Source organism: Mesocricetus auratus, unplaced genomic scaffold (genome assembly GCF_017639785.1).
Source record: "Mesocricetus auratus isolate SY011 unplaced genomic scaffold, BCM_Maur_2.0 Super-Scaffold_100037, whole genome shotgun sequence".
NCBI lineage: Eukaryota > Metazoa > Chordata > Mammalia > Rodentia > Cricetidae > Mesocricetus > Mesocricetus auratus.
Genome location: NW_024429215.1, coordinates 3,131,428 through 3,148,881, shown reverse-complemented (window position 1 = coordinate 3,148,881; position 17,454 = coordinate 3,131,428). Strand labels below are relative to the sequence as shown.

The 17,454-nt window shown below is 40.5% G+C and overlaps 1 protein-coding gene across 1 annotated transcript in view; it reads right to left on the bottom strand.

Annotated features, from left to right (window-relative positions):
* Positions 1 to 2,027: 2,027 nt before the first annotated feature.
* The window catches only part of LOC101844785 (zinc finger protein 54-like), a 1,121,204-nt gene continuing 1,105,777 nt past the window's right edge, over positions 2,028 to 17,454 (bottom strand). Inside the window, exon 7 of the mRNA XM_040733908.1 lies at positions 2,028 to 2,821. Coding sequence (XP_040589842.1) covers positions 2,028 to 2,821 — 794 coding nt within the window. The remainder of the gene's footprint in view (positions 2,822 to 17,454) is intronic.

Sequence of the window (17,454 nt, the reverse complement as noted above, 5' to 3'; positions counted from 1 at the left end):
GCTGTGAACTCACAGAGATCCACCTGCCTTTGCCACCTAAGTGCTGAGATTAAAGTGTCACCAAAGCTCAGCCAATGGCAGGCTTTTTTTTTCTGGTTTTTTGAAACAGGGTTTCTCTGTATTGTTTTGAAGGCTGTCCTGGAACTAGTTCTGTATATCAGGCTGGCCTTGAACTCACAGAGATCCACCTGCCTCTGCCTCCCAAGTGCTGGCATTAAAGGCATGCACCACCAAAGCTTTTTAAGGGTGGAGAATGAACTGAGGTGAATACAGGGTTCCCTTGGCACCCAGAGGGTGAGGTTTTCAATGGTGCTACAAAACACTGGACATGCTCTAGCCTCTCTCCACCTGCATCTCCCTTTTTTGCAGAACCTTAACCCAACCTGCCTTCTCCACCTCCTCAAGGAACTGATGCCTGTGGTCTACAGGTTGGCATCTAAGGGAAAACTTCACCCATACCTCTTGCTGAATGTGATCCCACCATGTCCTGACTCCCCACATCGTCCCTTGACAGCAGGAAGAAGCCAGAAATAAACCAAGGCCCTAAACACAGGGAGTCAAGGTTGCTTAGGTAGAAGCCCTACTGGCTTCTATACCTACACAAAGAGGTTGGAGTGTTTGGTTGCTCTATCCAAACCCTTCCTTCAAGGTGCCAAGTGTGGGCAAACACCTGGAGTCACCTCTGTCCATACTCTGCCCATAAAATGCTGCTTATTCCCGCACCTACCCCAAGGGAATGTAAAAGCCTCCACCTCCAGATTCAGCTCATGGTTTCTGGTCATATGTTACCCTGGGTCCACACAGGGGTTCATTGCACAAATTAAATTTTGTGCTGTGTGTCTCCTGCTCACCTGCTCCTGTCACTCAGGCCACACTAGCCAATCATAGCCTCCAGTAGACCTGGATATGTTGCAGTCTCCTGTTTTGTGCCTTTGGTTCTGTGTACCTAACCAGAAGGTAGAGAAGCATAATACAATCACTCTGTCACTGGCTGTCTCTCTCTCTCTTGTTTTGTTCATTGTGTCAGAATGGCAGAGACAGCATCTTCTGGAGAAAGAACACTGTGGTGGTTCTTTACTTTTATCTGTGTAAGTTCTCCCCCAATGAAACACCCATTTATCATTTGCCTTGTGTCTCATAAACTCATTAACGCTCCACCTTCACACAAAACAATATTTTTTATTTAATCTAAAGTCTTTACCAAATTGTTTACATGAATTGAGGTTAGTTCTTCCCTATTATCTAACATCAGGAACATACAAAAAGCACTTAAAATATGTACAGGGTTAGAGATCTGGACAAGCAAAATTATGACAAGTTCATTGCCAGGAACTAAGTCAGGTTTTTGAGAACTTTCTTTAGTTTCTGCTACAGGAATATTCAAGCATCTTGGGAAAAAGCATGAGAAGTCACAAAGCCACACACTGACATCACATCATTAAAATTAAATCAAGTCTCTAACCAAACATGTTTTCACATGTGAATATTTACTCTTGTAAGCAGTCATTCCTATAACACATTTGTTGAGGCATTTAAGGTCTTAACAATTCCCATTCATCATGAATTGGTTCACATAATAGAAAGGAAGCATGTAGGATTGAGTTTAGAGAAATTAACTAATCTCAATGAGGTTTTTCGTGAAATTAAAGAAAAGTGTTAAATCAAAAGGGTTACCTTATCAATTAATTCATAAGACATTTGTCCACACGAGCTTAAATGGGCAAGCAAAATAGAGATATTGCAATGCTTGATCAGACTATTGACACTTGTGAGATAATTTTCCCCTCAAAAATCTTGTGTAATGAAATGTGTGTTGGCTGAAGATCTTACCAAAACCTTTATAGCAAGGTTCCTTTCAGTATGAATTTTCTCAGGCCTCCAATGATTATTGTGATAAGCAAAGTGAACAACTTTACCACACTGCTTACATTTATAGGGTTTCTCTGCAGTATGATTGTGTCATGATTTTAAAGACTGATATTACATACAAATGCTTTACCATGTTTGTTACATTCACAGGGTATCTCTCAAGTATGCAGTTTTTCATGCCTTATGAGATTTTCTTGAAAGGTAAAGGCTTTACCACAATGATGACATTCATAGGGTTTCTCTCCAGTATGTATTCTTTTATGTGCTTGAAGATAATGGCGATATGCAAAGGCTTTACCACATTGATGACATTCATAGGGTTTCTCTCCAGTATGCCTTCTTTTATGAGCTGCGAGATTGGGCTGTTGTGAAAAAGCTTTACCACACTGGTTACATTCATAGGGTTTCTCTCCAGTATGTGTTTTCTTATGTTTTTGGAGTCTAGAGCATTCTGAAAATGTTTTACCACACTGGTTACATGCATAGGGCTTCTCTCCAGTATGTATTCTTTTATGTGTTTGTAGACTACCTGCTGTTGAAAAGGTCTTACCACATTGACAACATTTATAGCGTTTTTCTCCAGTGTGTGTTCTTTCATGAGTTACAAGATTACCACGTTGTGAAAAAGCTTTACCACATCGATTACATTTATAGGGTTTCTCTCCTGTATGTGTTCTTTTATGTATTTGGAGTCTAGAGTATTGTGAAAATGCTTTTCCACATTGATTACATTCATAGGGTTTCTCTCCTGTATGTGTTATTATATGTCTTTTAAGCTCACCACCACTTGCAAAACCTTTACCACATTGATTACATTCATAGGGTTTCTCTCCTGTATGTGTTCTTATATGTCTTTTAAGCACAGCACAAGTTGCAAAAGCTTTACCACATTGATTACATTCATAGGGTTTCACTCCAGTATGTGTTCTTTTATGTATTTGGAGACAACTGACTCGAGAATAAGCTTTACCGCACTGACTACATACACAGGGTTTCCCTCCAGTATGTGTTTTTTTATGTATTTGAAGGTGACCGTGACTTTCAAAGACTTTACCACATTCATTACATTCATGGGTTTTCACTCCAGTATGTGTTCTTTTATGGAGTTTGAGACTATTGTGACATACAAAGACTTCACTGTTTTGAAGACTTCCACATGGTTTCTCTCCAGTATTAATTTTTGCATGCCTTTGAAGATGCCTGTAACATACAATGTATATTAACACATTAAGTATATTCACAGAGTTCTATCCCTTATGCCTTCTTTCATTCCTGTAAAGACAATTGGCATTTGTAAAACCTTTACCATAATTATTATAGTGATGAATCTTATTATCTCTTTAGTTTTAGACTTTGGCCTAATTATAAAGAGGAATCAGATCTTAAGTTTTACATTCTTGATGTTTCCTTTTGTGATGGGTTGTTTTGTGGCTTTGAAGATACCTGTGATAATAAGAGCCTTCATTTTATGTCCGGTATTTATTGCATCTTTTTATGTGAGAATTTTCATGTAGCATAAAGCTTGCATGAATTGTATTTATAGTGACATATGATATTCTTTTCTTTTCTTAGGTTTTCAAGACAGGGTTTCTCTGTGTAGCTTTAGAGACTGTCCTGTCATTCACTCTATAGACAAGCCTGGCCTCCAATTCACAGAGATCCAACTGCCTCTGCATCCTGAGTGCTGGGATTAATAGTGTGCCCTACCCATGCCCTGCTGGGCATGGTATTCTTATAAAAAGAAGAATAAAAAATGAAAGACTTCTACATTGTATTCACACCATTCAACTTTCTTTTCCTCACAGACACATGGAATAGGGATTAAGTTTTCTCCACAACATCCTAACCTCTCATAAACTGACCTTTTCCATATACTTTGCAAAGTCATAAATATTTGAGTAATGATAGCCTCACTATAGACTATTTTCTTAGATGGTTTTGGACATACAGTTACCACCTATTCAATATGGATACAATTTAAAGTGTCTGAGTGGTATGAAACTAAATGGATTGGCATTTCTACAGCATAGCTCTCATAGGGCTATATTCAAATAGTGGTATCTTCTAAGGCATTGTTTCCTTGTCTTCTTTTCATAGCAATGCCTTGGAAACACAGAATGGCTACCTGACATTGAGGTACATGTTTTGGTGAGAAATTAAGAATTATTAATACACTTCAAGCTGTGATTATGTATACTGTTGCTTTTTTTTAAACCTTCCAGGACACATTAAAATTTCTGCAGAAGCAAATTTGTATAACCCCTTTACATGAAAATTACCTTCTATTGCTTCTAGAACTTTGACAAATTTCTTCAATATCATGGTCATCCCAACTGTAGCCTAAAATACAATATCATAAAATACGATGTATGAATGGAAATTGTACAAAGTTCAAATTAATATATTCAATGAACATTAGAAATATGTCTTATTCTCTTAACTTTCGCTTTTCTCAATCAAAATTACAGAAGAGTATTAATAACCAAGAAGAAATCTTCCCCTTATTTTAAATCATGAAGGAAGTGTTGTCTCATATTAAATCATGAAGGAAAATTCAGTCTTACCAATGGCAGTGAGGTTCCTGTACGTGTCAAGCATCACATCTTTGTAGAGGTTTTTCTGGGAAGGATTCAGCAAAGCCCACTCTTCCAGAGTAAAGTTGATATACACATCAGCATAGGTCACTGCATCCTAACCCATACATGTGTAATACAAGAATTTTGTTACTTACATTGTAAATGTATGCTTCTTCCATAGTGTATTCATATAATTATGGTTCTTCCCACACTTATTTCATGACTTAGACATTATAATGTAGTCACCTGGTTACTTTAGAAAGAAACTGAGTAGGAGGTTCACATGCACCATTGCTCAGCCCTTTAAATAGCATATAGCCTTGAGAAAGAAATCCCAATGAACAGATATAAAGGCAGAAGCAAGGTAACAGATCAACACTACGGAGAATACATCAGAGAAATTCTATGATAGGCTATCACAGAAATACCCCAGCACCTAGTATCAACTGGTGTTTGTTAGATTTTGTTGCTGTAAAGAGACACCATGAACCATGACAACTCATACAAAGAAAACATTTAGTTGAGGTGTCTCTCTAAACATTTCGCAGATTCAGTTAATCTTCATCATGGGAGGGGACATGGCACCGTAAAGGCAGATGTGGTGCTGCAGGTTAGAGTCCATACAACTTAACTCAAAGGCAACAGGAACTGGACTGACACATTGGACAGCATTCTGAAAAGCCAATGCCCATAAAGCCATACTTCCTAATATTGTCACTTCTGGGAATTCATAGACTATGGACTTATAGCTGGGGTAGTTCATAGCACCAAACTAGGCCCTCTGAATGTAGTGACAGTTATATGGCTTGACCTCTTGGGGAGGCCCTGGCAATGAAACCAGGAACCATGCCAGGTAACTAACTTTATTTTTTACAGCCTATTCCATATGGTTGGATGCCTTGCTCAGTCTTGATACAGGATTGAGTAGTATGGTCCTTCCTCCATTTGTCAGACTTTGTTGACTCCCACAGTAAGACCTTACCCCCTCTGAGGAGTGAATGAGTAAGGGAGAGAGGCAAGGGAAGGAGATGGGAAGGAGGGGACTGGAGTTTGTATGTAAACTAAAATTATTATTATTTTTTTTGATTTTTCGAGACAGGGTTTCTCTGTATTGTCTTGGAGGCTGTCCTGGAACTCCCTTGGTAGACCAGGCTGGCCTTGAACTCACAGAGATCCACCTGCCTCTGCCTCCCAAGTGCTGGGATTAAAGGCATGCACCACCAACGCCTGGCTAAAATTATTTTTTTAAATAAATTTTAAAGGGAAAAGTGTATAATTTGTATTATATACCCAAAATTACTGGTTTTGCTCTCATTTCTTTATAAGCAAGAGTAATTTTGAAATTAAGTTCATCCAATTTTTGTATATACAATTTGTGTGTGAGAGTTTTCCACATGTGTACATGTGACATACCAGAGAAGAGGGTGTCTGATATCCTATCTGGAAATGCCAGTAGGTATGGGCCTCCAAATTTGGGTGTTGGGACCTGAACTCAAGTCATTCCCAAGAAGAATATGTATTGATCCACCAGACAAGCCCAACAGTGCTTTCTAGGCAAAACAGTAAAGTCTTTCACAGATTCAAAGCAGGAAGAATAGAAGAACCCACATAAAGAAAGAAGTGTATAATCCTTGGGAACTAGATATTAAGATACCATATAAGGTAAATTTTCAACATGAACAAAATACAATCCACAGAAAATTCCCAATACCTTATAACAGGACATCTGATTCCAAAGCTATATGCAAATTGGAAACAGAATTCTCAAGAGGATTGTAAAAGAAATATAGTACACACATTGATACAATGTGACTTGTATAATTACAACAAATCTACAGGAACTGAGAAGGCATACAATATTTGGGAAAGAATGAAGGGGGTGGAGAGAAAAAAGACTAGAACAAAAGCAGGAAAATATAATCAACTTTTCATCAAAAGACCAGAAGAAACTCAGCCAGGAAAACTGAGATCTTGACCAATGCTACCCAACTACCCTTGATTCTATGTGTTTAGAAATTAAATAAACAGACTTTACAACTCCCACAAAATTAACTTCAAAGCACACATAAACAGTTCTGCTTCTGACCCTCCAGCCAAAGGTATTTCTTCCAAAAAGAGACATCCCTTGGCTTAGAGCTCTCTCTACAAATGGAGTAACCTCTCACTATGGTGCTGCAAATGCTCACGACCCCTTGTGGTTTGAGGCAAACCCAGACCCATTGATGCCCACAAAGAAAATAACATGGAAGAATAATTTAAAGTCTGCTTCTTGCCACATGTATCATGACACAACACATGGAATCTGCTCTAGCCACTAACCTGTCATCATGCATACTTGAGAAACTTCTGCAATTCAGAAATTCCTTTTGTTTCATAGAACTCAACTTTTCTGAATCATGCCATTGTAGGTGGAGGAAGCAGAAAGTTAAAAGCACTCTTATCATGTATTGCTGAAGGATGATCCCCATCACCTCAGTAGGATCCAGATGGCATTAATTTTGTAGATTCTGTATACGGTTTCTACACATGTCATGATATTTTGTTTGTGCTTTAACAAACAGAATTTGCTGGGTGGCAGTAACACACAGCTTCAATCCCAGCACATGAGATACAGAGGCAGGTGGATTTTGGGAGTTCCTGCTAGAGCCAGACCAGGCTCCAAAGCTACACAGAGAAATCCTGTCTCAAGAAGAAAAAGAAAAACAAACAAGCAAAGAAACAAACCAAGCAAAAACTAAAAGAAACAACAACAAAAATACAAAACTTGCCTGAAGGCCAGAATGTGGAGCTAGGCAGAAGTTAGTCATAGAGGCCAAGCCATGGTGCAGCACAACTTTAATCCCAGCACTTGGAAGCCAGAGAGGCAGATGGATCTTTGTGATTTCAAGACCACCCTGGACCACACCATATTGATTCAGTCTAAAAAAGGCAGTGGTGGCTCAAGCCATTATCCCAGTACTTGGGAGATGGAGACAGGAGTAACGTACTTAGGTGGAGAGAGAATAATAAGGCAGAAGACAAGAGAGACTCATTGTGTTTGGTCTGAATGTTCCTAGGGACAGGATATCTCCTTTGGTGTGATGAGTCAGTAGAGGTAAGAAGTAGGGTCTGGCTGCTCTGCTTCTCTGATCTTTCACAATTATTCCCTCTATCTGACTTCAGGATTCTGGCTGCTCTGCTTCTCTGATCTTTCACAATTATTCCCTCTATCTGACTTCAGGATTGTATTAGTAGTACAAATTAGAATTAGCACTAAGATCTCCAGTGCAGTGTAGTGTGTCATAGCTAAATTGTGGTGTAGAGAGTAGAATTGCTGGTAATAGCATCGATGATAAGGACTTACCAATTTACCAAGTTCACTGGAATGCATTGCAAATGTTTGTGCATGAGAGAGAATGTTTCCTTTAAGTATACAGGATATGGAATCTAGATAATTATGAGATGTATGACTGTCAGTATCTGAACACTGATATTTTCCAAAAAGAAGTTGTGCTGAGTCACCTGCCAAGATCCATGTTTAATCTGATAAACCAAAGTTCTTATTTAGATTAACAACAACAAGAACCACAAAATCTAAATCAATAAATAAAGAAGTAAATGAGAGATCACTGGGAATACGATACATCAGGAATAAGATGAATTTGCTGCATAAAATGAACACTATCCAATGACAATGCACAACAATTATAAGAAAATGCTGATTATAAAACTACATTAAGAAAAAATAAATAAAGCTGCATTCTCAGTGGAAATACACAGAAGATTGAATAGGATTATGAAAATATAGAACACACACTGACACATATGACTTCTATATGTGCCACAAAGCTGCCACAATCAAAATGTGTATAATATTTATAAAACAATAAAGGGGATCGAGAGAAAAAGACAAGAACAGAGGCCAGAAAATATAGCCAACTATTAATCAAAAGAACAAAAGAAAGTTATCCAAGAAAACTGTGATCTTGAACAATGGTATCCAACTACCTATGAATCGATGTGTACAGAGATTAAATAAACACATACTTCAAAACTCGAATGAAATTAACTCAATGTGACCCACTGCTGTTTCTGACCCTCCCATTACTGATATTTCTTCCAAAGATAGAAGCCCCATGCTCTAGAGCTCTCTCTGCAAATGGAGATTTCTTGTTCTGGCTCTGCAGCCCTTTATGCCTCCTTTGGTTTCAGGTAAACCCAGCCCCACTGATGCCCAATCCCAAAACAACATGGAAGAATAATTTAAAATTTGCTTCTTGCAACATGGATAATGGCCCAAGGTATGGATCCTGCCCTAACTACCTGCCCGACACCATGTACACCTGAGAAATTTCTGCAGTCCAGAAACTCCTTTTGTGCCCTGGAACTAAACTTCACTGAATCACACTATGGTGGAACAGAAAATTTAAAAAATTCTAATTCTGTATTGATGAAAGACAATCCACATCACCAACTTTCTGTCATTTTCTAAACTATTTGTAATATTTATGAGACAAACCCAAAAGTGAAATGCATATCCAGAAATTCTAGAAACCAGACTGTCAGTTTTCCAATCTGTGCTTCCACTTCACACCAAACACAGTGTCCCTGTGTGCACACTGGACAGTGACACTGCAGTCACCATACCCTCCCGTGCCAGGGCTGCATTGTCTTGCCCTATCCAAGAAATCCACACATAGGGAGGCTCAGATGACAAGGACAACTGCCCAGGTCACCACATGGACCAAGAGAACCACAGTCTGTCTCATGGTCCATACAAATCCCAGCCGAAATGACAGCTCAGCAGACCTGCTCTGAACACACTACACTCACCATGGTAAGGCTTGATTTCTTGGTTACAAATCCCTTGGTCAGAAAGAGAGGAGACTCATGGAAAGAAACTTCAAGCTACCTGCCAATATCCAGTACTCCAGATGGCTAAGCCTGAAAAACCCCCGCCACACTCATGTAAACCGTGCCCCTCCTAAGAGTGCGAAATTCGAATGTAAACCACACCCTAAGAGTGCAAAATTCAAATGTAAACCACGCTCTAAGAGCAAGAAATTCAAAAGCTCTGACATCACCAAGACGAGTACCCTATCGGCAGTGCTCTCGCCTTCTACCTCATTTTGCATATCAATCCTGCCAGACCTGATTGAGAGCCACTCTTGCAAGGTCCGCAGGACTTCATATATGCAAATAAAGCCCACTTCTATATAAGCTGTACTAAATCCAGCCCGGTATGCTCAGCCTCCCGAAGTGCTGCAGCATCCACAGGCGCCTGTGTGAGCAATAAAGAACCCTCGATTTTTGGGCGAGGGTCTCCTGCCAGGAAGATTCCTTTCAGGGGTCTTTCAAGGCTTCCCAGAGTCCCTCATTGGCTAGGGCTACCCAACAATACCTAGATTAGCAGATCACCTACCAGGTGATCAGAGATCAAATGATCCAGATAGCACATTCCTTCCAGCTCTGCCCTTCCAACCCAGCAGACAGGGGCCTAGTCAAGAAAGTTTGTATTTTACTAGACATTCTTCCACTCTCCTAGAACACATCCTGCTCCTCATGCAAAACTTAGGGTCCTTTGTGTGCACATCCATTACACACTCAATGTGCAGTGCCACCAACCCTTGACATCAGAGCTGGGAAATACTGCAGCCATATTTAGTTCACATTCAAAAAGTACCTATTGTTACTGTGTAAATGGAGTTTTACAAAGACAGGCTTTGAATTAAAAAACTATGAGGAGTGATGGTAGGGCTTGGAAATAGGAAAGAGAATATAGATATGATGTAGTTCTGACCTAAAAATTTCAATTCAAAAAGTTGAAATGATCATTATGGCCTTGTGCTCCAGAGAGTAGGGATTTCTGTTAAAGCATATCAAGGATTTCTCAAACCATTTCTCTCATCTAAACTCAGAGCAATAGCAGTCCTGTTAGGCAGGCCACAACAGTTTACCCAGATCTATTTTGGTTGAACTACTGTAATTATAGCAATTTGTTTTCATGATAATGTCTGTCCTTTATCCAGATTCTTGATTGCCCTTATTGGTAGACTTCAAGAAATGGCCAATCAGGACAATTATGGATCATCTAGAATTGATTGCCTAAGTTTACATTGCTAATCTCAACTATTGTTGAAGAAGGGAAGTTCAACCTCCATCCTGCCTTTCCCTTTATGCACAGTGACTGTACAAGTTTCAAAGCTGGTCAATGAACTCAATTCTTGCACAGATCCCTCTTCATTTATAAGTCCCCACTTTCTTTTTGATTTTTTGACACAGGGTTTCTCTGTGGCTTTGGAGGCTGTCCTGGAACTCACTTTGTAAACCAGGCTGGCCTTGAACTCACAGAGATATACTTGCCTCTCTCTGAATCCCGAGTGCTGGGATTAAAGCTGTGCACCAACAACACCTGGCTATAAGTCCCAACTAAAATTCTGAGAGCTTGGAGACTGCTCATTAACTGGTCTATTTTTCCTTCTCACTAACAAATCAATGCCCAGACTAGAAGGAGATGCAGGAGAATCAGAATTAGGTGTTCAAAGCAAAACTGAATGACACAGCATGAGGAAAACTTGACTTACAGGAAACTTTGCTATACACAGAAATTAATAATCAACGCCACTTGAGAGAAAAAGAATGAAGCTAGTATAAACCTAGAAACTTTGGAGAATGGAAACAATAAAGATAAAAAGCAGTAATACACTTAAAAAACATTGAAAATGATACCAAAAAGTGATTTTATTATAAAATGAAAATAATGTACTTTTAATTTTTTTTTTTTTTTTGGTTTTTCGAGACAGGGTTTCTCTGTGGCTTTGGAGGCAGTGTGAGGACAGCTTCTCCCCTTTGATCTGAGGAGGCAGTGTGAGGACGGCTTCTCCCCTTTCATGCCAGGAGGCAGTGTGAGGACAGCTTCTCCCCTTTGATCTGAGGATACAGTGTGAGGATGGGTTCTCCCCTTTGATCTGAGGAGGCAGTGTGAGGACAGGTTCTCCTCTTTGATCAAAGGTGAGAAGCTGTCCTCACACTGCCTCCTCAGATCGAAGGGGAGAAGCTGTCCTCACACTGCCTCCCCTGATCAAAGGGGAGAAGCTGTCCTCACAATGCCTCCTTGGATCGCTGTCTCTAGGAAAGCTCAGACTAAGTGCTCAGACTGCATGCTCTCACTGCATGCCCTCCTGTCTCCTACCACCTAATATTCCTCTCCCTCTGCAGTCTCATCACTCCTATCTCCACCTCCATAGTGCTGGGATTAAAGGCATGTGATCCCAAGTGATAAGATTTGTGTGAGCTGTTTCCCTTTTAGAGTGACTCTCTCTCTCTCTCTCTCTCTCTCTCTCTCTGTGTGTGTGTGTGTGTGTGTGTGTGTGTGTGTGTAGGGGGAGGGTGTCTTGTAGCCCAGAGAAGACTTGAACACACAGAAACTCATCTATGTCTCCTAAGTGCTGGGATTTAAGCCAAGACAACCCCTGCCTGGTCAGAGATGATCTTGAGTACTTAATCTCCTGCCTATATATGTAACTAGTGACTTATGTGTGTGGCTAACTAGTAGCTTATGTATGTGACTAACTAGTGGCTTAGATGTAGTAAACTAGTGAATTGGCTCTGCACTCTGATCTTCAGGCAAGCCTTATTAGATTAAAAACAAAATGTTTCTACAGTCATTAATAAGAGATTGATTGATGTTGCCCATATGCATATATCAGATACTGAGCTCTGTAATCTGACACATAGTTACATTAAATGACCTGCTTCTCAAACTTCTGAGCTGACATAGCTGTGTCACGCAGGATAGAAAATATCCGCACAGGATAGCTATCTAACTACAAATTTGATATTCACTAGTTCAAGATTACCTTCCCAATGATACATCAATACAAATTTGTGTGTGTTTATTCACATGACACTAATGAAAACAGGCTGGGAAATTACAAAGTCATTCCCACTACCACAATCATGCCTCTTTTCATAAAGGTGACTCCAACAGCTGTTTGCCTAGCCTGAGTTCTCCACCAGTGTAAACTCTTACTCCTATATTGCCCTGAAGCCAGTAGCAATGATCCCCCATGGGAATCTCAACTACATAACTGAAATGGACATTTTTTTTTTTGGTTTTTCGAGACAGGGTTTCTCTGTGGCTTTGGAGGCTGTCCAGGAACTCGCTCGGTAGTCCAGGCTGGTCTCGAACTCACAGAGATCCGCCTGCCTCTGCCTCCCGAGTGCTGGGATTAAAGGCGTGCGCCACCAACGCCCGGCTGAAATGGACATTTTTAAAACCTTGAGGTGGTACACTCATTCAAACATTTTGCAGGTATAGTAGAGGACACAACAAGGTCATTGCCCTAGAGAGCAACAGACTTTAATCAATGCCACCGCAACATAAGAGGTGTTGCCTCAGAAACATTTTTCTAACAGAATGGAAATTCAGCTGTTCTAACATTAATATGACTTACCAGGGAGAAATTACTTTACACACTTAGTAGATTAACAGAGAAAAATACATTTACCAATAACATGCATCTAACCCTGGCTTACACTCAAAGAAGAGCCACCCTAGACACAATTGCATTTCATATATGCTGTCATCCTTAAGTGTCTTTTAGGTTCCTGCACCAGGTTACATTTTGAACAATTTAAATAGAGACAGGAGACAGCATGTCTAGCTGCTTGGGCAGTTGGGAGACTTACACAGCAAAACAAATTCCCAGAATTGTTTCTTAAGTATACCAGAACCTGAAAGAGGGGGACCTTCTTCACTGAGAGGATCCTGAGGTGAAGGTACTGGGGATGAGAAAGACAGGTAATGTACAAGGTAGAAAAGATAAGAGCCAGAATGGGGAGGTCTTGCACAAGATATATCCCATGCCAAGTAAGCATCCTAAGATAGCATTTTGTACACTTCTTCCAGGGGGGAAAATGGAAGGAAATGGGTGACTTCTATGAAGTCAGTAGGAACTACCATTCAATGGGACAAACTCAGGAGAAGGCTACTAAAACAAAGCAGCATAAGGGGAACATGGGATATGTCAAGATCATTATTGACTAAGCCCACAGTGGCCTTGAGACTGATAAGCATAGCTCCATGTACCAAGGATAAGCTGGTTCTCAATAAGCATAGTTCCATGTAGCAGGAAGTGGTTGGTTCTCCATATCTGAAGCAATGCCCCCACAAAGGCTCTGTTACAGACCATTAACATCTCTCTCAAACAAATTCCTGGATTTACACAAGGCTCTCTAGAGTTTTATTGTCAATACAAGAGGCCCTTAGGGAATTCACACCATTACAGGCTAACCCAAGAATGTTCCTCCTCCCTGACTATGGGCCTTGCTTGATCAGGCAAGTCATTAGCAAAACAATGTTCATTGATATGGGGATGATCCTCTTGGCTGGTTGTAAATCAGGGGTGGATCATTTGTAATGGCTTGGAGCCCTATGTCTAGACAATTCTGGTTAACAAATGTATATCTAGCATGCTAATTTTTAAGAGGACTGGTTAGCATATACTTATCTTTGAGTGTTTTGATCTCCTAAGCATTTGTAAATCCGTTCTATTATCAGTTTTACACTTCTACATAATAGCTTTGCCGTGCAGTGTCACCCAACATGTGAGATGTCTTTTACAACCTCCACAAAATTAACAATAAATGGATCTTAAACATAAAAGTGAAATGTAAAGTGCTGAGCCTCTAGAAGGTACTGAAGAAATTGGCCCCAACAAGGTTGGCAACCTGCTTTCCATGGTGCACCAAAACAATGTTGAAAGTGAGTATAAAAATGGTTCAACATATGCTGGGCGGTGGCAGCACACGCCTTTAATCTCAGCACTCAGGAGACAGAGGCAGGTGGATCTCTGTGAGTTCGAGGCCAGGCTGGACCAACAGCCTCCAAAACAATACAGAGAAACCCTATCTCGTAAAACCAAAAAAAAAAAAAATTGGTTCAACATAGAGCTCACTGCTTCAAATATTCAGAGCAGACTCAGCCCACAGAGCAAAGTTATGGAGAGGCTGGAATCTGGGTCCGGGCATTTCAAGGACTGCATGGGACCTCACAGGATGGGGAGAGTGGCTGAAGGTCCCCACCCAAATTTAGGGAATACCTGCCACAACATCCATAGAACCTCACCATCTGTCATTCCCCATTTGGGGACAGCATTCCTTCACTCACCATGCTGTGGATTTCCAGCTCACCCTTGCTCAAAGCACAGCACAAAGTCTCACTGGAGCCAGATTCTCTTCAGAGACAAGCCTGGATCCAGTGGCATTAAGGCCCTGTACCAGTTCTGACTGGCAGTTTGTCTAGGGCCTGAATAGGTAGTAAGACCTGAATGACAAGAGCACCTCCCATGGGATTACTGTGTGCTTAAAGACACTGCATAATGCTTCCTGACCCTGCCTCCACCCCAAAGGCCTTTTCTTTGTCAGCAGAGATCTACATTTCTTTAGCACTTGCTACTGTCTCCAAAAGCAAACCCTGCTGTCTTCCTGCTCTCCACAGGCATTTCCTCTTCCTTCTGGACACAATGTGCCTAGCTAGCTTGTCCAGCCCACTATAATTACTATGCAGATGGAGTGAAGTAATTCTTTGTAAAAAACTGGAAGGGCGCAAAGAATATTAACTATGAAAGAGAGATTTAAGGACACAAAAGGAGATGTTTGTTAAGTGGCTTTACACTGAGGTCAGGTGTACTGAAGGTGCTTTTTTTCCTGGATGCCACAGGAACTTCAATCAATTAGGAAAGAAAAGTAGGAACCATATCACAAACAAGATAATAGGTTTTTCTCCCATCAGAAGGCTGGATGATGGCTCCATTGCTGAAGGACTTTTCATTCCTGAAATTCATTGGAAACACTTGAAAAATGCATAGTAATAAAAAGAGTAGTCCTCATCAAAAGTTGAATATTTAGATAGTAATGGAGCTAAGAAGATAGTGTCAATAAACACTATCTTCCTCAGTGAACAGATTAAAAACAAAATAAAAAATTCCAAAATATCCAACTGCATTATTCAAGGGTCTCTATATGAACAGGACTGGTAGAATGAATCTCTCCATGTAAGTACAAAGCATATTTATTAGAAAAGATAAGGGCTCTCAACCTGTGGTCCAGGCAGTCCAAATTCCGTTGTTGGCATCAGAAATCAGATCATGCCTAAGAAGAATTTGTGCCATGCCACCTGCCAAGCCCCATGATACTTTTTACACTAAAACCCAAAAGTCTTTCACAGATTAAAAACAAGGAAAATAAAAGAGCCTACATGAATAAAGAGGTAAATAATCATTGGGAAATTGAATTGACTCATCAGTAGTGTTTGGGTTTTTTTTTTTGTTGTTTTTTGTTTTTGTTTTTGTTTTTGTTTTTTTAGTTTTTAAGAGACAGAGTTTCTCTGTACTGTTTTGGAGTCTGTCAGTCCAGCCCAGCCTCAAACTCACAGAGATCTGCCTGCCTCTGCCTCCCGAGTGCTGGGATTAAAGGTGTGCTCCACCACCACCCGGCTTGACTCATCAGTATTAAGGTAGTCTATATGGTAATTTTGCAACAGCAACAGAATACAATCCAAAGAAAATCCCCAACACCTTATAACAGGATATCTGAATCCAAACCTATATGTAAATTGGAAACAGAATTCTCTAGAGGATTTCAAAAAATATTAGTACACATGATGATACCATGTGACTTCTATTCTTTATTTTATTGTTTTTTTTTTTTTGGTTTTTATGAGACAGGGTTTCTCTGTATTGTCTGGAGGCTGTCGGTCCAGCCCAGCCTCGAACTCACAGAGATCTGCCTGCCTCTGCCTTCCGAGTGCTGGGATTAAAGGCGTGCACCACCAATGCCCAGCAAGACTTCTATTCTTACAACAAATCTGCAGCAATCGAGAAGGTGTAAAAATTTGGGAAAGAATAAGGGAATGGAGAGAAAAAGTCAAAAAAGCAGGAAATTTTAATCAACTTTTCATTAAAAGATGAAACTAAACTTAGCCATGCGCACTGAGATCATGACCAATTTTACCCAGCTACCCATGATTCTGAGTCTAGAAATTAAAAAACTGACTTCACAACTCCCAGAAAATTAACTGTAAAAGACCCTTAAACTGTTCTGCTTCTGACCCTCCAGCTATTGATATTTCTTCCTCACAGAGACACCCCATGGTCCAGAGCTCTCTCAACAAATGGGGGTAATCTCCAGCTATATTTCTGCAAAGTCTCATGTGACCTTCTGGTTTGAGGCAAATCCAGCCCCACTGATGCCAATACAGGAAATAATGAAGAATTTAACATCTATGTGCTGCCATATGTATAATGACACCAAATGTGGAATTTGCCCTGTCCACCCACTCAAAAGCATGCACATCTCAGAAACATCTGCAAATGGAAATTCCTTTTGTTCCCTGGATCTCAACTTTCCTGAACCATACATACCATTGTAGCAGAAAGTTAAAAGAATTCTCATCTCAAGTGTTGCTGAAAGATGATACCCATCACCTCTTTCTACCAGTTTCTAAACTGTGTATAACACATGTAAGACAAACCTGAGAGTGGATTTCAGTATTCAAAATTTCCAGAAACTAAACTTTGAGTTTTCCAATGTATGGTCCAACCTCACACCCAAAGCAAACCTGTGATGCACATTGGACACTGATATTACAAGTATCACAGCTTCCCACACCCAGGGCTTCAAGGCCTCACTCACTCTCCCCAGGGAACCTACCTCAGAGAGGCTCACAAGGGCCCGTGGCCAGGAGAGCCCAAGGCTCATGGTCCCTCCCAGTCTCAGCAGCAATGAAGGCTGGGCAGACCTGCTGCTCCTGCTCTGAATCCCCCTCACTCACCATGCTATGACTGTGGTCTCTAGTATAGCTCCTACAAGAGAGCCAGCAGAGAATCCTGGACAGAACATGCAAGCTACCTCAAACTAGTCCCCCAGAGGGCTACATCTTCCCACAGTGCCTCAACAGCTAGGGCCACACAGTTATAGACCACAGAACATCAGCAGCCTCTCTCTTGGCTGTGGAGAGACCAAATAC